The 20,871-nt window shown below is 33.4% G+C and overlaps 1 protein-coding gene across 5 annotated transcripts in view; it reads right to left on the bottom strand.

Moving 5' to 3' along the window:
* The window catches only part of CSMD3 (CUB and Sushi multiple domains 3), a 1,255,873-nt gene that overhangs the window by 1,071,921 nt on the left and 163,081 nt on the right, over nucleotides 1-20,871 (bottom strand). For all 5 annotated transcript variants that reach the window (XM_047727675.1, XM_047727671.1, XM_047727673.1 and 2 more), the window contains exon 3: nucleotides 9,819-9,931. In XM_047727675.1, coding sequence (XP_047583631.1) covers nucleotides 9,819-9,931 — 113 coding nt within the window. The remainder of the gene's footprint in view (nucleotides 1-9,818; nucleotides 9,932-20,871) is intronic.

The raw sequence follows: 20,871 nt of genomic DNA, 5'->3' as shown, positions 1-20,871 counted from the left end.
ACTACTGAGTATTTACACTAAAGATACAAATGGAGTGATTCAAAGGGGCACGTGCACCTGAATGTTTATAGCATCAATGTCCACAATAGCCAAACTATGGAAAGAACCTAGATGTCCATCAACAGATGAATGGATAAAGAAGATTATATATATATACACACATACACATACACACACACACACACACACTATGCAGCTATACATATAATGAAATACAATGCAGCTATCAAAAAAAAAACCCAAAATCTTGTCATTAGAGACAACGTGGATAGAGCGAGAGGGTATTATGGTATTATGCTAAGAGAAATAACTCAGTCAGAGAAAGACAATTATCATATGATCTCTTTGATATGAGGAATTTGAGAGGCATGGAGGCGGGACGTGGGGGGTAGGGTTGGAAAAAATGAAACAAGATGGGAATGGGGAGGGAGACAAATCATAAGAGACTCTTAATCTCAGGAAAAACAATGAGGGTTGCTGTAGGGGAGGACGGTGGGAGGGATGGGGTGATTAGGTTATGGACATTGGGGAGGGTATGTGCTATGGTAAGTGCTGTGAATTGTGTAAGACTGATGATTCAAAGACCTGTACCCCTGTAGCAAATAATGCATTGTATGTTAATAAAATTAAAAAAGAAAAGAGCACACTGTCGCAGATTTGCTTGTAAGATAAGAAATAAAGTCTTCAATTGGAAGCAAGGTGAAGAAACCAAAAGTATTGATAAGTGCCCTCAAACATGACAGACAACTAAATTACAGTAAATGCAAATGAATATGAGGAAAACTATTTAGCAGATGCAAGTATTTTAACTATAAATTGGAAATATTATCATTAATGTAATAATTAGATAAAAAGAACAGTAACTAATGAAACAATTAATTCCCTGAATAATACTTCACACCCCCCAGCCCATGCCTTGTAGTCAATTCACATTTCATCATATGAGGAAAATCAATATGTTGTTCAGAGAAAATTATTAATTAATATTGCTTCAGATTAGCTTCCTGCATTCCTTTTTTTTTAAATTATTATTATCCCATTTACTTCTCATTACAACTTTGCTTCACCTATGGCGAAATGAAAAATTTTTTGTGTCTTTTTGTGTCTTCCTTTCTCACTAGGGAATTCCATTAATTAAGATTTTTTTTTAAAGATTTTATTTATTTATTTGACAGAGAGAAATCACAAGTAAGCAGAGAGGCAGGCAGAGAGAGAGGAGGAAGCAGGCTCCCTGCTGAGCAGAAAGCCCTATGTGGGGCTCGAACCCAGGACCTGGGATCATGACCTGAGCCGAAGGCAGCGGCTTAACCCACTGAGCCACCCAGGCGCCCCTAATTAAGGTTTTGATAACAGCTTTCCACATTCTTTGATGTTAGAAGATTACTTTTTAAAAATATGATTAAAAGGTATACAAAATTTAAAGAATATTTTAGACGATAGTATACTGTATAGATAGAAAAATTATAATTTTATTGGAATATTAAATGCATTTTGTAAACTATGTTTTCTTATGAAGTATGCAAAAAATGACCAAAAATCCATCTTTAAACTGAGAGTTGTGTAGTAAGTACTAAAAATGGGATTTTAGGGGTGCCTGGGTGGCTCAATGGGTTAAAGCCTCTGCCTTCGGCTCAGGTCATGATCCCAGGGTCCTGGAATCGAGGGCATCGGGCTCTCTGCTCAGCAGGGAGCCTGCCTCCTCCTTTCTCTCTGCCTGCCTTTCTGCCTACTTGTGATCTCTGTCTGTCAAATAAATAAATAAAATCTTTAAAATAAATAAATAAATAAATAAATAAAAATGGGATTTTATAACCATTATTTCTCTATACAGAAATATAATTTTATCTTATACAGTATGCATATTCATTGAATAAAAATGTTTGATGTTATTTATTATTCCTGGAAAAATATTTGTATTTTATTTTATCTATGTTTATTTTTATGATATTTTAAAAATGATAACTGTTAAGGGGCATAACTATTTTTATAAGGAAAAACTCATCTTAGGTTTAATTTTTTGTGGCATGCCATCATTCTTATAGTCAAAAATAAACATTAAATTATATTTTTCTAACTTACTACATGTTAGCAGGAGGAAATCAAGGTAAGTTTGTAAGAAATTTCTTTTTTTTTTAAGATTTTATTTATTTATTTAACAGAGGTCACAAGTAGGCAGAGAGGCAGGCAGAGAGAGAGAGAGGAGGAAGCAGGCTCCCTGCTGAGCAGAGAGCCAGATGCGGGGCTCGATTCCAGGACCCTGGAATCATGAAATGAGCCAAAGGCAGAGGATTTAACCCACTGAGCCACCCAGGTGCCCCTGCAAGAAATTTCTTAACCAAGCTTACAATATATTTTCTTGTAAGCTATCAATTACAACAAACTATCACAATGTGTGGTCTTTGAATGTATGAAACACACAAAAAAATCTGACTTACAACTGGAATGTTAAATTATCACTGTCTCAAACTTCATTCTAATACACACATCAAAATGATAAGTTATAGCAATTGACAGAAACAATACATTTAGTAACATATATAAAAGAAGGAAATTCAATGTGAAATGAGATTACATACTAAGTTTAATAATTCTATTTCTGGGAAATGAAATACAATCTGCGACATTAACCTTATCTTTTCCACATGAATCACAAAGATTAAATAGGTCATATATCACTAGTTTTAGCAATTTTTCATCTTCATCTTGATTTTCTTGTTATGCTATATGAGTGATTTTGTATTTTTAAAAAAATGTTTCATAGTAAAGATTTTAAAGCAAAGAACATATGCATAAAAGGAAAATAATTTTATGTATCATTTATGGCTTTTCTCAAATAAAAAGCTCCAAATTTCACTAAACCTTATTTATTTAAGGTGCATATCAGTGAATGCCACAAATTCTAAGTGGTTAAACATAGATTACATTTGCCTTTTAAGGCATTAACTGGTATTTTAATTCTTGGGAAGTAGGACATGTATTAAATCTTTCCTCCTTACTAATAAAATTATTAGATATCTATACATCAGTTGAGTTTAACAAGCTTCTATGAAATGTTTTCCATGTTCCAGGAGGCATGTTTGCAAAACAAGCAAAATAGATACCATACCCTTTAGCTACTCATAGCCTATCTGAGCAAAAACGTACAAAATGGTCAGATACAGTATTGTCACAAAGTATGTACATATCTAAGCACACAGAAAAAGATTATCAAGCATTTTGGTCACAATTCTGAATTCTGTAAATGACTTTCTGTAAATGATTAAAGCCTGTGCAAAATCTGGAAGAATAAGAAATGAGTGAGCCAAATACATATGTACAGGGTGTTCAGGGAAGAAGAGACAGAGATTTATGGTAGAATAGTTTTTTTCTTTTTTTTTTTTTAAAGATTTTATTCATTTATTTGAGAGAGAGGCAGTGAGAGAGAGCATGAGCAAGGAGAAGGTCAGAGGGAGAAGCAGACTCCCCGTGGAGCTGGGAGCCCCATGCGGGACTCGATCCCGGGACTCCGGGATCATGACCTGAGCCGAAAGCAGTCATCCAACCAACTGAGCCACCCAGGCGTCCCTATGGTAGAATAGTTTAAATAATATAGTATATATAGAAATTTAATACATGTTCATGTGCTTATTTCATAAATTAAGGTTATAGGAGAGAAACAATGCTGGGGCACGAACTGTGGAGTTTGTGTATGCTACACTGTGCAGAAATGAGAAATGTTTAAATGTCTGAAAGCCTTTGTGAACTGATAGTACTGTTGAAGCTTTGTTGTGAGTGTAGTGAAAATGATCTGTATCTTCCTGGATAATAGATGTACAAAAACTCAAAAATTAATAAACCCACTTACATTGTTTATACCCACTTACATATTTATTGTAATACTATGTCTTTTTACTCTCTTAAGATGATACTTAAGTAAAAGGCTTATTTGTGTCATTCTCTGGATTGGGATTTTGAACACTTTCAACTGTTTAAAAGGGGAAAAAGATAATTGTGACTTAGCTAGGTCAGTGTAGGATTAGGATGTTTCTATGTCTAAGTAGGCTGACTCTATGAAACCTGAAAGGTAAAAGATTTCAATTTGAGCAAGAGGAAAATTGTCTTTACATATATGACATCTGTTTTTTTTAAAGTAATATCTTTCATTTATTCTTAAAAGTATTTAAGGTAATGATCCATTAACTTCTTTTATTAACTTAAATTACCTTTATTGCTAGCAAACTGTTTAATATATTTAATTTTATTACATAAATTTCTCTTGCTACAATTCAACTGTCTTGCCAGAAGCATAATTAACTTGATCTTAAATTGTAAGCTCTTCATTAAATTTCATGGTACTGCAGTTTAAGTTTTTAAAGTTTAGGAATTGGAAAAAACACCTAAAATGAAAAATCACTAAAGTCATTTGATGTTCTCAAGGATAAACTTAATAAAAATGTGTGACAGTTAAATCAAATAGTAAGTAATATAAATACTCATTTGTATGTCAAGTGTTTAAAAAGAACAAAGAACATATATATCACCCATATTATATGTAAGAATACATTTCAGCCTTTATGTTTCATGTTTTAATATACAATATTATCAGTGATTTTTATTTTTATAATACTCTTCTGTACTAAATTTTTTATGAACTTATCCATTTAATTATAAATGAAATTATAGTTTATAGTTAGATATAAAATAGGTCTCCAAAATGTATGCAGTTTACATTTGTAGGGAATTTATACATATTTTTATGTTAATGTCATTCTTTTGTTAAGTTCTTGCTTATTACATTTTTTCATATAATTTTCTAGGGTGGAAAAAATCCATGTAAAATGTTTAGCACTTGATTGTCACAAAGAGATCACTCAGTGAATTTTACCTAGTGATAGTAGTCTTACTAGCCAAATTTCTGTTCCTGAATTAAAATATGAAAATGACTTAACAGCATGTTGTCTAAAGGTGAAAACTTTAACCCTATAATACACATCAACAATCATTAAGGCACAATAATAACCTCGTGTTTGAAGTGAGTTTTTAGGACTACACTCTAATTTTTAGTTTGTTTCTGATAATTGAATTAGTTCACTGATAGGTGCTGATACATTTCATTGGGATTCTTACAGACATTAGAGTAACTGCTTACTATAATACTTATAATAATATTTAGTATGTAAATGATCCACTATATGCGTTCATTATATTACTTTGTTTTCACAATAAATAATTCCAAAATGGTAAGATACTCTATGGTATATAAGCATATACTGTTTTAGCTATAAAAATGATTATGCATCTTTGAAGTAAAATGTAAAAGAATTCTGGAATATATTAGCAAAAACTGGAATATATTATTTTATTTTAATTTTTTATTATATATAATATATTATTTGTTTCAAAGGTGCAGATCTGAATATTTTTGAATTCTGTTTGGCAGATTTAGAAAAGACCTAAGAGTATTTCTCACTATGTGTTCCATAGAACACAGGTCTTACCAGGTTTATCTTGACTGAATTTTGAAAAATGGTTATATGACTATTCAACCTAGTATACATTATTGTTTTTTGAATTTGCTGTTTCATAGAACAGTATTTTAGCCATTTATTTTTATTAACATAAAAAAAATGAAACCAAAATTCTATATAAAAACAAACCTTGGGAAATAGTAACAAGATATTGAGGTGTATGGTAGACAGTAATGAGAAAAGATAAAGATAGATGCGGCTAGATATTAATGGGGAAATTTTCCACAGAAATTTAACAACTCACAGCTTTGACTTCAAGGAATTTAAATGACATGTTTCCAGTAAATGATTAAGAGCTCTTTCTCAAAATTTATTAAACACACCCTCTAGATTTTTAAAATAAATGGGCTGAAGTAGGGCAGTAGAAATTTGTAAGAATTGAGTTCTGTGAAGATCAGAGACTGACTTATATTTATCAATTATTTATTCTTTATTGGACTTACAGTTGGAATTGCAATGCATATTCCAGGAGTTTATTCGGTAGTCTGATTCAGGACATATAACTGGGGCAAAGAATTCTATATTTCACATTTTAATAAATTCTCCAGATAATTCTGATGCATGTGCTCCAGTATTGGCAAATTGAAAAACACATATGTTACCAATAGAGATCTCATAAATTCATAAACTCTAATACACAAAGACAAGGTCTTAGAACACTTTAAAAGATGAAATTGAAAGGTACAGCAAAGAGGATACAGTCAGTGGTATTGTACTAGAGTTGTATGGTGACAGATGATAGCTACACTTGTGATGAGAACAGCACTACCTATAGACTTTGGGGATCACTATGTTGTACACCTAGAATTAATACAACAGTGTGTGTCAACTATACTTCAAACAAAAGATAACTAGGAAATGATTATATAGAGGAAACCGTAATGAAAATTAATGAGATTCAGATACTAGAATAAAAAAAAAATGCAGGTATAAATTTAGAGGAAATGTCCAGAATAGTAGATAAATTTATTGTAGCAGGAGTAGGGCCCAGAGTTGTAATTTGAGGTAATTATGAAATGATAACTTGGACCCAAAATCTAGGGATGTGCAGAATGAGCTTTGAAATTTCAAACTAAGTTTTCTGGACTTCACAATACCATAGTTCCGCCTTATCTGCAGTTTCGCTTTCGGAATCGGCAGTTTCGCTTTCCTCCGCTTCAGTTACCCTGAGTCAACTGTGGTCCCAGAGCAGATCATCCTCCTCTTCTGACGAATCAGCGGAAGTTCAATTGTGTAGCCTAACTCTACATCAGAGTGCTTTCGTCATTCCCCTCACTTCATCTCGCCATGTAGGCGTTTTATCATCTTACATCATAACCAGAAGGGTGAGTACAGAATAATTTGAGAGAGAGTATGTTCACAAAACTTTAGTTACAGTATATTTTTATAATTATTTATTTCGCTATTGTTGTTAATGTCTTACTAAGCTTATTTTTTTTTCAAGATTTATTTACTTTTTGTAGTGTGAGAGAAGGGAAAGGGGCAGAGGGAGAGGGAGAATCCTCAACAGACTCCCCACTGAGCACAGAGCTCAGCAGAGGTCAGGATCAGTCTCACAAACCGAGATCATAACTTGAGCTGAAATCAAGAGTTAGACACTTAACTGATGGTGCCCCCCAAATGCCCCACTATGCCTAGTTTAGAAACAAAACTTTATCATAGATATATACGTATAAGAGAAAATATAGTATCCATAGTTTGGTACTATGCACAATTTCCGGCATCCACTGAAGGGCTTGTAACATATGTTCTGTGGCTAAGAGGGGACTACTATACACCAGCTGGTCTTGAGGGAATCATTGGCCATTGTTAAATAAATAAACACTTGCAGCTATTCCCTCTGTAAAATGTTATATAGTGTCCTATGGTATGGTAGGGCAAATGAAACCCATCCCCTACTCCCCCCACCCCCTCAACCAAATATCTCTGGAGTCAGTGAATATGTGCTGGGACATGGCAAAAAGAACCTTGCAAATGTAATTAAGTGTAAGGAATTTTACACAGGGAGATTAGACTTGATTATCCAGGTGGGTCCAATTTAATCACACAGGCCCTTAAAACCAAGAAATTTCTCTACTCAAAGTCGGAGATGTGTGGGGGAAGAAGGTAGTAGAGGAATGCTTCAGAAGGGGAAGTCAGAGAGATTTCATGCGTGAGAAGAATGCAGTGAACCTCTTGCTGGCTCTCAGACATAGGACCCAAGTACAAGGAAGAGAAAGTCCTTCAGGAGCTATGGGCACTAGTATCTTCCTAGAGCCTTCTGATGAGAGCACAACCAGCTGACATCTTTATTTCAGCCTTGCAAGACCCTGAACAGAGGAACTAGCAGAGACCACCAGGACTTCTCAATTCCAGAACCGTGAGTTAATATATTTTTGTTTTAAGATGCTAAATTTGTGTTTGTTACGGTAGAAATAGAAAACTAATGCATGGTAGAAGGTACCATCACAAATCAATGCTTGATGTTCTATAGCATGAATACTGATCCCTCAATACTATATGGACACTTAATACCTTATATTTTAAGTCAGGACCTCCCAGACATACATTTAAATGTCATGAAGATCTACAAATCCATTTTTACAGAAACAGAAACGACAGAAATACAATGTACATGTAGAAAGAATGGAGAGCTTTGAAGATATTTTTGAGTATATTTCATGAAACTTGACAGTCAAGTCAGAAAACATGGCAACATCCTAACTCATCTTCCAAGTTACTACGTTTTCAGTGTACTCGGTAGTTATGGAAAGAATAAGCTAACCTAAAATGTATTTATACTTTGATGAACGGAGTACAGGGTTTCTATTAAGGAGCCTTTAATAGAAAATTATTGTATTATTAACTCCTTCAATATTGCCAAAATTACACTTAAAATTAAACCTTTGTGTTTGTAGTATTTTGAACTATGAATTAAGTTGCCAAGATAAAAATACTCAACTATTGTGAAAGCACCTTAGAAAAATAGTGATTTTTACTAGCACAGTGGAGGAAAAGAAGTCTTAGAATGCAGCCTCCCCTGCTAGACAAAATATAGTTCAGAAATGTATTGGGTAGAAAATAGTGTTAAAAACTGCTATGATGTGTCATTATTTAGGATATAAAAAAGAGAAAATATTTTTACTCAATTGTTTGTTAAAGGATAGTTTTTTCTAGTGAGAAAGCACTAAGATGAAATGTTTGATTTAAAACTTCCCCACATGCAAACTGTTAACCTTTATACTAAAGCAATTCTACTTTATATATGCTTTCCAGTGTGCTCTTTAAACATATTATATTTTGAATTATTATGTGCTTTAGAAAGTAACCACCCCTGCTACTGTATTTGTATCTGTATTTGTGTATCTGTTATGATGATTTTAGATCTGGTGTGATGCATTCTGGTAATATGGTCCGGGCTGGGGGGGCGGGGGGTGAGTTGAAATGTGTTATGTTATTCCTATAGGTAGAGAGGGGCTCTTCCCTAAAGGAGGTGCAACTTTATAGTCAAATCACATAAAGAAGAAATTTCCAAGTCCATGATCTCCCATCTGAAACCTTCAGGATTAGAGTATTTTTAGCATCAGAATTTATAAATAAAAAAAGAACACATGCAAATTCTGTACGTTTTTAACACCAGAGCCTGTGGTACACCAAATTATTAAATAATATTTGCATAATGAAACACGAGTATCCACACTATGTGGGATAAATAAAGGTCATTAGTGGCCTTCAATCAGTTCAGGTCAGGTTTTGATGCCAAATCAGTTTGTTCCACCTTCCAGATAAAACTTTTAGTTTCAAGAGCTTCTTAGTTTTCCTTTCTGTGTTTTAGGGATTATGGATCTGTAGGTCTGGGAAGCCTGGTTTAAAATGGAAGATGCAAACTCTTGTCTCTTAATAGACCTTTCCTCTTGACTAACTTCCGGAGAAGAAAGATTACCGGGTTATTTTCTAGCAGAGAGGCAAAATAGGGTGGAGTCTGTGATGCCTGAATCTTGAATCAGAACTAATTTCCTGTCACTTTGATTTTGTTTGCTTTCGTTAATGTTTAACCCCATAATGGCGTCATGGTCTCATCTCCTAAGAAGATTTAAAGCAAAAATTTTCCTTTCTTCAGGTACACTGCAATGAAACATTAAAGCCTTCTCATTTCTAGCATTTAACTATATATTAATGATTATTAAGAAGGTGACTCTCAGGACAGGATTTGAAATAATAGGATAAACTGTATCTTCCTTCCTGGTGATTCTTCTTCCATTTCCATCCTAGAGAATTTTGGTTTGACTATATTAGACTGGGCGGTGGTCCTTTTATACTGCTATCACTTACCTTCATAATATACTTTAAACCCATGAGCGCTAACTGCAAAATCACTGGTCAAACGTAGTGAGAACACGGATTTGGTACTTGTCACTGGCGGTGGCAGATGGAATCCTGTTAACCTAAAAACATAAATGGAATTAATTGTTAGTGTTATAGAGATTTTACCTAATAGAGTTGAAAGAGCATTAAAAGTCCTTTTATCAAATCCCCAAGCTTTGTATAAGTAGGTGTGTATGTGTGTGGATAGGTGGATGTGTGTGTAAGGATTTATAAAGGAATTTATGACATGTGGATTGAAAATCACTCATCAAAAACAATTACTATAGTTATATTTAAATATACAGTTATTTGATACATATGAATGCATATATCTCTTTTTCCTATCTATTACATATATCATCTCTATGAAAATACTGATTAATTTAGACTTTGGGAAGTAAGTTGTGAGAGTATGTGTTTTTAGGTGTCTTTTGCTCCTGACTTTAACAACTGAGTATTCAGAAGATATTTTGTCAAATAAATAATTTTCCTGATAGTTTAGGATATATTTACATAGTGGGAACTATTTATTAAAATTTAGTATTAAAGGAAGATATGTGATCTAAATATGAAATCTTGAAACTGAAAAGTCTACAAATGATGTCATTTTTGTTTTATTAGATCCAAACTTTCAATAAGTTCTATAAAATTTAGCAGTTGCAGATTACTTTTGGGTTACACTGCATTTCTTTAAAGATTTTATATATTTATTTTAGAGAGAGAAACTGAGGGAGAAGAGAGAGTGAGCATAGGTGGGAGGAGGGGCAGAGGAGAAGCAGACTCCCCACTGATCAGGGAGCAAAATGTGGGCTCTAGTCCCAAGACCCCAGGATCATGACCTGAGCCAAAGGCAGATGCTTAACTGACTGAGCCACCCAGGTACCCCTATAATGCATATTTTTATAAAACAAATATTTGTCTGATATTTTGACCATAATTTATTGCCTATTTTGTAAATAATATTGCATATAGTTACAAGCTTGATTATACAATTGATCTACAATTTTCTAAAGTAGAAAAGAGAAATAAAAATTTAAAAAACACATGCACAGGATATAATTTTTCTAAAACTAATGAAAATACATATTTTTAATTTTTCTATAAATTGCCTTGTATGTTATTTATTTTTTATTATTAATATAAGAATAATAATTAGTAATTTTATGCAATGGAATTATACTACTTTTTATATACTTGCTATTTTTGCCCAACATTGAATACATGTAGAACTAATCTACATTGAAATTAACATATATTTCAGTGCTAGATAACAATAATTCTCATTTGTCTCAGGTGTGTTTATTCTCTAAAAATTATTAAGAATCCCCAAAGGATTTAAGGGCAAGATTTATTGATATTTACCCTATTTAAATTAAAACTGAGAACAGTTTTTTACATATGTGCATTTATGACTTAAAGAATAACCAGGATAAAAAAAATAACCAGGATAAGCACATTGCATGTTGACAAATCATATTTTATTTCAAAATAATTACCTTCTCCAAAACAAAAATGACAAGAGTGTATTGTATTCTATTTTTGGAAATCTACTTAATATCAGGGTAATAATCAGAAATCAGTTAATATATAATAATAATATAATAATAATAAGAAATCAGTTGGATTCTCATATCTACTTTTTTATTCAATATTTTGCAATATGTTATTTTGGTTGATGGGTATGAAGAAACTCTGTCTTCACATATGTAGTTGGAAAAGGGAAAAGAATTCTAACAGATTTTGCAGATTGGTGAGTACTCTTCTTTGATATTGCGCAAAAACTTTACAGGTTAGTGCAATGTTGAATTCAAAACATATCAATTAATTTTTATACTCTGTGACTTTAAAATTCATTGTTTCACCTTGTTTTTATAATGGGTCCTTTTTACCCATGCATTTTTTAACATGTCTTAGTAATTTGGAATATATTGGTTCACTGGGTTAGATATTACAAATGTTGACACATTTTATTATGAAGTATCATAAAATCACATTTATTTTTATTGGTACCAATCTCATTGGAAAAATCTTTAAATTTGGGGAAGCTCTAAAACTTACAGTAATGGACTGAAGTTTTCCAAAATTCTAGTTTTTTACTTGGAAACTCAGATATCATCATAGACAACAAATCCTGTCAGTTGTTTTCCCTTGAAGTAACAGTTCAGGTTCAGTGTGTGTGTGTGTGTGTGAGTGTGTATGTGTGTGAGTGTGTGTGTCAGAAAAAATGTATAACAAATACCCAATTTGACTAAGTTTAGTTTATGTTGGTCACTTGAGTAAAAAGACTGTTCTAGGGGCGCCTGGGTGGCTCAGTGGGTTAAGCCGCTGCCTTCGGCTCAGGTCATGATCTCAGGATCCTGGGATCGAGTCCCGCATCGGGCTCTCTGCTCAGCAGGGAGCCTGCTTCCTCTCTCCCTGCCTGCCTCTGCCTGCTTGTGATCTCTCTCTGTCAGATAAATAAATAAAATCTTAAAAAAAAAAAAAAAAAAAGACTGTTCTATGAAAAAGTGGCCAGTTCAGCTGACAATTCAGTTATGCAACCGTTTTTCCTTGAAACAACCATCATGTTTTGGTAGGCATAACAAGGTTTTTTTGTTTTTGTTTGTTTTTGTTTTATTTTTTGCATCCTTTCAATTTGTTACATAGGTCATTTAAAAGAGGGGTATTATAGAGTAGACATTTAATGAAATAATTATAGCTTCAACAAGAATGTTCTTAAGCACAATTTTTTTTTTCCACATTGAAGTATGTGGTGGTAAAGAAAACAATGACTAATGACTATTTGTACAGTTTGAGGTCACTAATTGCAACGTTTTCATGCACCAGCAGTTTTACCCACCATTACTTCTGTACCATGAGGCCAAATGTCAACACAGTGAAAACAGTGTGAATAATGTCTCAATATTATTATGGGAACAGTTTTGATCTTGTGGACCCCCTAAAAATGTCTTAGGACTTCAAGCATCCATGTATCACATTTTGAGAACCCGTGCTATATAGGAATCTATTGCAATACACACACCACCCTATATTTATATGTTCTACTGTTGATGGACATTCAAGTTGTTTATAATTTGCAAAAGTTCTTGCAAAAGTTCACTTGTACACACTTATCTGGCAGTTCCTCTAGGATTTATAAACATTTAAAGCTTTAAATTTTCTTCTTTTTGCTGCGTAAGCTACAGGATTTCCCATTTGGCTCATGGTCAGAGTATCCCCTAACTTATAAACCTATGAGTTGCTTTAGCTATGTCTTCTTACCAATGTATTTCTCATTTACATTGCAATTAGATAACATTTTCTGTATGAATTTAATCCTTCGAAATTATTGACATTTGCTTTATGGGTCCAATATTGTAAATTTTTTTCTTATGTGCCTAGTTTTCTTATAAAGAAAAGCCTATTGTTTTTCTATTCCTAATCCAAATTACCACAAATTTAATACCCATTATTAATTATCTCATATTTATGTGGGTCTTGGTAGACCGTAGCTCAGCTGGTTCTCTGCTTCGAGCCTCATGAAGCTGAAATCAAGATGTTAGCTGAGCTGCATTGTTTCTAGAACCTTGGGAGCAGATTTGCTTTCACTTCCAAATTTATAAGGCTGTTGTCAGAATTAAATTCCATGCAGTTGTAAGAGTAAGGTCCTGTTTCCTTGCTGGCTGTTGACTTGAGGTCATTCTCAGGTTTTAGAGATTGCTTGCATTTCTCAGTTTGAGACCTTCCTTCATCCTCAGAGTCAGCAAGAGTAGTCCAAGTTCTCATTCTGTAATTCTCTTTGGTCTTTCCCTGTACCTCATCCTTCTGCTGCTGCTTCTTCTGCCTCCAGATGGAGAGAGTTCTCAACTTTTACATGCTCATGTAATTAAATTGTGTTCAAATTGATAATTCAGATATCTTCTATTATAACATCTGTCTCAATTCCATTTGCCAAGTTATTTTTGCCATGTGATATATTCACAAGTTCTTAGAGAACCATAATTCTGGGATCATTCTGGCTCCTGTGATGGGTATTTATCACTGGCTAGGAACAGCGTTCAGTATATCTTTTAAACAAGTTTGTTAATCATGTTCCAGTGTTCTCTGTGCTGACTATATTTTTAAAATCTGATCTACTAGTTACTGAAAGAGATATGCTAAAATCTCACAAGAGGATTGTAGGTTTTTATATTTTTCCTTGTAGTTATGTCCATTTTAAAATATACTTGGGGGCTACATTAATAGGTGCATACAAGTTTAATTCTTATATTTCCTGGCAAATTGAACATTTTATTCTTTGTGAAGTGCTACTATATTTTGTTTCTTTTGGCGGGGGCTGTGCAGTGGGAGAGGAAGAGAGAATTGCTCAAGCTGGTTCCATGCCCAGCACAGAACTTGATGCTGGGCTCGATCTCACAACCCTGAGATCTTGACCTGAGCCACAATCAGAAGTCAGATGCTTAACTGGCTAAGCCACCCAGGCACCCCTAATCTATGTCTAATAATGATTTGATTTTAAACTTTATCTTATCTGGCAATAATAAATCTAAAACTTAATTCATTAGAATTAGTCTAGAACATCTTTTAACTTTCAACATTTTGGTATCCTTATGTCACTTATGACCAGGATATACTAGGATATATTTTTATATACATAAAACGTTATACTTATATAAATTAATTATATAATAGTTTTTTTATTTACAAATATGTTCAATAAACTATGAGTTACACTCAATAGACTACAGTGTAGTGTAAACACAGTTTTAAAAAATATTTTATTTATTTATTTTGCTGAGAAAGAGAACACACAAGCGGGGGGCAGCAGAGAGAGAGGGAGAAGCAGGCTTTTTGCTGAGTAGGGATCCCAGTATGGGGCTCAATCCCAGATTCCTGGGATCATGATCTGAGCCAAAGGCAGACGCTTAAGAACTGAGCCATCCAGGTGCCCCTTTATTATGCGCAGCTTTTATATGCACTGGGAAACAAACAAAAAAAAGGATTGACTTGCTTTATAGCAATATTCACTTTACTGCAGTGTTTTATAACTAAACCCTCAATGTTTCTAAGGTATGTTTTTTCTCTGTAACACTTCATTGGTATTTTAATATTTATGTGTGATTATCTATTAAGCATCGCTCTTCTCTTTCGGACACTAACCTTTGTGAAGTCCTTGGAACTCACTAGTTTATGATCAGTGCTTTCATGCAGTACGTATCATGTAAGAGGGCCCTTAATAAATAGCTGTTAATTTTTTTTTTTAAGGTTTTATTTATTTGACGGACAGAGATCACAAGTAGGCAGAGGCAGGCAGAGAGAGAGGGGGAAACAGGCTCCCTGCCAAGCAGAGAGCCCTATGCGGGGCTCGATCCCAGGACAATGGGATCATGACCTGAGCTGAAGGCAGAGGCTTTAACCCACTTGAGCCACCCAGGTGCCCTGAATAGCTGTTAATTTAATTAATTAGGATAGGTGGTAGGAGAACATGAATGCATCAGAACACTTTCTTTTTCAAACAGTGTAACAGTGTTCTCAAGAATCGTAAGAATATAAGGGCACCTCAATTGTTAAAAAAATTCCGATATTCTATAAAGAAGCTCCTCTTTAGAATGACAGTTTTCACCATAATATTAACCTCTAAAGTTAACGGATGATCATATATCTTGTGCCCTTCTATTTGAAGTATGTTTCAGGATATAACTATATAGTTTTAAAACTTATTTTTCATGTAAAACTAGCATGGTTTTTATTTTAATATGAATTACCAATTATAATATTTAAATATACATGTATTGCTCTTAAACTTAACATGTTTTTTAGGTAATCTAAAACCATAATATTTTATGGATAAGCATGATTTTTTCCCATAGAATAATTTGTACTGATTTGGGTACTTGTGAATTTTGGTGTTTTGCACATATTGATTGGTAAATAAATTATCACTTATATTTCCTCATATTGATATATGATAAAATTGCATAGTGAATGACATTTAATATTCCTTTGAAAAGACTACTAGAGTGTAACTCTATTTTCTCTGACTTATAGCTGAAGAAATAACAGTTCAGAAATGATCAGTAAATAGTTTAAATTCATACTGCTGGTAGGCAGTGAAACAAAGATACAAAACCATAACTTCTAGTTCCAATCTATTTCTTTTCCCATGATGATTTTTCCCATAAGGGAAGTGATTTTTTTTTTCATGAGGGCAGGATGCATATTTAATTTATCTTTGTTTCTCCACAATACCCATATAAGTTTCTTAACAGATATTTGGAAAAGATAAGAACATAATTTTACTCATATGATGGCTTTATGTAGTTGAAACTGGTAAAAACTGTGTTACAGTTTTAAAGTCATTAAATTAAGCACCAGGAAGGTAGTGTGGAACCACCATCTGTACTTGCTGGTGCATTTATAGCAAATATCAGTAGTAGTTAGCAAAGAAATTTCCCTAGTGGGTAAGCTAAGTAATATTGGTCAACAAATATCAGGGGAAAATCCTTGAATCGTGCAATGTAAATTTACTTCAGATATCATTTCTTTAATAAAAGTTAAAAATTGAGGAAAATTGGCTGAGGGTTGAAATGTATTAATTTTAAGTAGTGACTTTGTTTTATGCAATCACAATAATCAACATTTTCTTTCACCATAAATGTAGCATATAAATGCATGTGAGCTCAGATTAAAGGATAAGCATTACCTCATAAGACACTTAGCTTCATGAAATATTCATAACATTTCCTTTCTTTTCACATTTCACTGTCATCTGGTGAATATTTGTCATGGACCAGGGCTAGTTAGATTATGGCCATTTTTTCATTTCATTTTTAGATTCTCTCATGTGACAGAATGGCATACGTGTTGGGTTATTTTTGTATTACAATTAATAGTTTCCAATTTATAGCCTCTACTCTCCCTTCCCACTGATCACATGTATACCTCAATTATATTTTAGCATTATATTATTTACTAGGCAAAACATTTCTCAGAGGCTGTTGTATGTTTTAAAAACCATGCACTTCAGATGAGTGATCCTGTTACATCTCATGACCCCTTTTAGATGAAAGCATTCTTTAAGCATTTCCTCTTACAAAGATTCAGGGCATGGATGATGTTTAATACTGTAATGAGTAACTGGTTTTAGGGAGAATTAAATAACAAACTTATAACTTTATATCAATGACTAATATGAAAAATACTAAAATAATTATTTGGTAATTAATGTAAAATTGAAATTTAAGTTACAAGGAAGTAATTTGTAATGCCAGTGGGTATGCTTTTTAAATAAGAGGCTGTTTATTTAAGAATTTTTTAAAAAATGGCAATTAATAGGCCATTTTACAGCTTAATGTAATGGAAACCCTTAAAACATCAAGGTTGGTAGATAACAGTGATACCTGTCTCATTACATAAATAAGTTTATCAGTTTTAACAGTGAGATGTTATTTCTAAAATTTTAAACCTGTGTGTGTGTGTTTAATGTCCCTATTAGTCAATTACAGTATTTTAAACTTTTTATATCAAAGAATAAATGTAAAAAACATATCTTTAAGTTAAAATGCTATTAGGATATCACCGCTTATAATGAGATTGTGTGGAAACAGACATGGGGATTGGAAAAAGACAAAGAAAGAGAGATAAGCTTTATTTCAAAACAAAAAATGGCAACATTACCCCAAATCCCAGGAATTTGTGATGGTTAAATAAGAGAATTCATATGGAATGACCTGGTATATTTTCTGGACTCTAAGAAAAGCCACTGTTAGTTTCATAGCACTATGACTCAAAATCCACTGCCCTTTCATTTGCATTCTGTGCCATGCTATGGCTAAGATAAATGATATTATAACATCAACATTATCATGGTGATTTCTCATTACTCACAGTCAGAAATTTGATATGAATTACCTTACAATTTTCTTTGGTTATACAGTTCTGAAAAATGGTCCAGGTGATATACAGGGAATTCTTTGCTGAAGTGAACTGTTAATCTATTTAATTTCAAAATGAATGGGAAAACCACAGGAACAAATAGATATTTAAAGTAATGACTGTTCTGTGAGATTAAATCATGCATATCCTATTGATACTGGGGTACATGAAGCACAGCACAATAATTCATGGTTATGTCAAGATGTCACTAATTGTAATATCAAAGGAAAAGATGGCTGTGGCAATATTTGAATAATTATATCATCTTGCAACTTCTCTCAAATATAAAATTCCTGAAAAAGGCATCTTGTGTGAAAAAGGCAAATTCACAATGTTAGGAACATGTGCCTAGGTATAGATCAAGATACGGAAATGAGTATAGATACTGATATACATATGGATATAGTAGGGATTGGGGTAGATATGGATGTGACTATGAATACATTAAAGATATCTAGAAAGGTACTTGACTAGTATTCATTTCCACTCTTTTATATTCTTTCCACTGTATCGAAGTATTTATAAATCTTGGAATTATGCTAGCCAGAATACATCTCTTGCCAACATCGTTCTCTATTCGATTTTGCCACTTCCATAAGATTTGGAATGTGAATTAAAAGTGTAAGTTATTATTATGTCTTGACAGGTAGGTGCATGGGCTTTAGCAGGTGTTAGAGGTGAGATTTTTCTGTAGCTTTACCAGAATTCTTCTTGAAAGCAGTTGTTTTGATGTTATAAACAATTGAGCTCATCACTGAGGTTTTCCTACAGTTTCTCCAAATGTCTGATTTCCTGAAAGCTAGCGAATGTTCTCCATAACCTTCATTCCTCAACCTTAAATTCATTATTCTTGTTATTAAGTATTTTCTTTTTTGTTATTAAATATTTTCTTGCTTTAAGTATTTCAGGTTCTTTTCCCTTATTTTCTTAACCCGAGATGCACAAATATTATAAAACCACTATTCCAGGGAGAAAACTTTTTCTTCCCTCAAAAACGTAGTCTGAGAATGTCATCAATTCACTGTACCTAGAATTACTCCATTTATATAAAACTCATTCTTACACCAGTTGGAATGGCTAAAATTAACAAGACAGGGAACAACAAATGTTGGCAAAGATGTAGAGAAAGAGGAACCCTCTTATACCATTGGTGGGAATGCAAGCTGGTATAGCCACTCTGGAAAACAGTATGGAAGTTCCTCAGGACATTAAAAATAAAGTGTACCCTATGACCCAGCTTTGTAACCACTGGGTACTTACTGCAAATATACAGATGTAGTGAAACAAAGGGGCACCTCTACCCCAATGTTCATAGTAGCAATGTCCACAATAGCCAAACTGTGGAAGGAGCTGAGATATCCTTCAGCAGATGAATGGATAAAGAAGATGTGGTTCATAGATACAATGGAGTATTACTCAGCTATCAGAAGGACGAATACCTACTATTTGCATCAACATGGATGGAACTGGAGGGGGTTATGCTCAATGAAGTAAGTCAGTCAGAGAAATTCAATTATCATATGGTTTCACTCATATGTGGAACATAAAGAATAGTGCAGAGGGCAATAGGGGTGGGTGGAACTGAATGGGAAGAAATCAGAGAGGGAGACAAACCACAAGAAACTCTGGACTCTGGGAAACAAACTGAGGGCTGTGGAAAGAGGTAGGTGGGGATAGGGGTAATGAGTGAGGGCATGTGATATGATGAGCACTGGGTGTTATACTGAACTAATGTATCATTGAACATTATATCAAAAACTAATGATGTGCTATGCCTTGGCTAATTGAATTTCAATTAAAAAAATCTGAAATTAAAATAATAAAAACAGTATAACATAAACTCATTTTTTCCAGTGACTTTGGAGTTTCATCTTCAGGATCAACATTTTATCTAGGACCTAGGCAATAAATTACTAGAAACTTTCTTCAAAATTCAGCATTTTCAATTTTGTCTCTATCTTGTGCAAATATTGCCAAACTTTTATAATGTCCTTTCTTTCTGATTTTATTTTATTTTACTTTATTTTGTTTCATTTTTTGGTTCATTGAACTGTTTGTCTTTAAAGCTATAAATGACCATAATTCCAAAGACAGTGTAGTTGAACCACTGAAAACACTTGAAGTACAGTGCAGTTACGGTGGGCAGTTAATGATTGCCACATACTTCAATCTATTTTACAGTGTCCCCACCTTGCATAATCACCTGCAATTGTTAATGAATGTGTTAATTTCCAAATTTGGGGCTTAAGAAGTGTTGAATTTATGACCATAAGCTTGGATTCTAGAGTATACAATTGGAAAACACATGTTCTATTGCTTCTCAGCAATTTGAGCTAGGCACTGTGCTAAATGCTATTTTTACCATTATTATCTTTGTAATAAACCTATCCATTCCTCATCTAATTAGCATAAAGACATTAAATGATAACTCTGGTGCTGGACTTCCTGGAGTAAACCTCAGTGTTGCCATTTGTTTTTGTATGACATTGGGCAGGTTACTTCTCTCCCCATCTGTCTTCTCACTGACAAAATGTTAATGAATATAGTTTTACCCCTAAAGTTTTTGTCAGTTTTAAATAAGTTAATACAAGTACATCACTTAGAACAATATCTGGAATTTAGGAGGTATTTGCTACTATTGCTATTCACTCCTGATAATAGATGCGAGAATTAGAAAGTTCTTTCATAAAAAAAAAAAGTTCTTTCATAACCAGTCAGAATTTTTTTTCCTGTAGCACCCAATTACTGATGCTTACAATAGACTTGGATTATGTGGCTGAGTGTAATTCTTCAAGTGTATTGTATTATGCTCTTCTAAGTTGGGTTTTCCCCCCTCCAAGTTTAGTATTCTTAGGGCTTTTATTTTGGGTAGTAAATTAGTAAAGACCAAATATATGCTGTAAATTAGTGAAGACCAATTATATGCTGTTTGCTTAAGGTAAATGTAAGGCAGAACTATGAACAAGAAAGAGATGAGGACATTTATTATATCCACAGTCATTGATAAATCTTTCCAATTAGGAAGAAGGAAGGAGAGAAAAAGGAGCAAGAGAGGAAGAGATGGGATGAGACCACATGTGTCTTCAGAAACATGTAATTCTTGACA

Source organism: Lutra lutra, chromosome 4 (assembly GCF_902655055.1).
Source record: "Lutra lutra chromosome 4, mLutLut1.2, whole genome shotgun sequence".
Taxonomy (NCBI): domain Eukaryota; kingdom Metazoa; phylum Chordata; class Mammalia; order Carnivora; family Mustelidae; genus Lutra; species Lutra lutra.
This window is presented reverse-complemented; position numbering and strand designations above follow the sequence as displayed.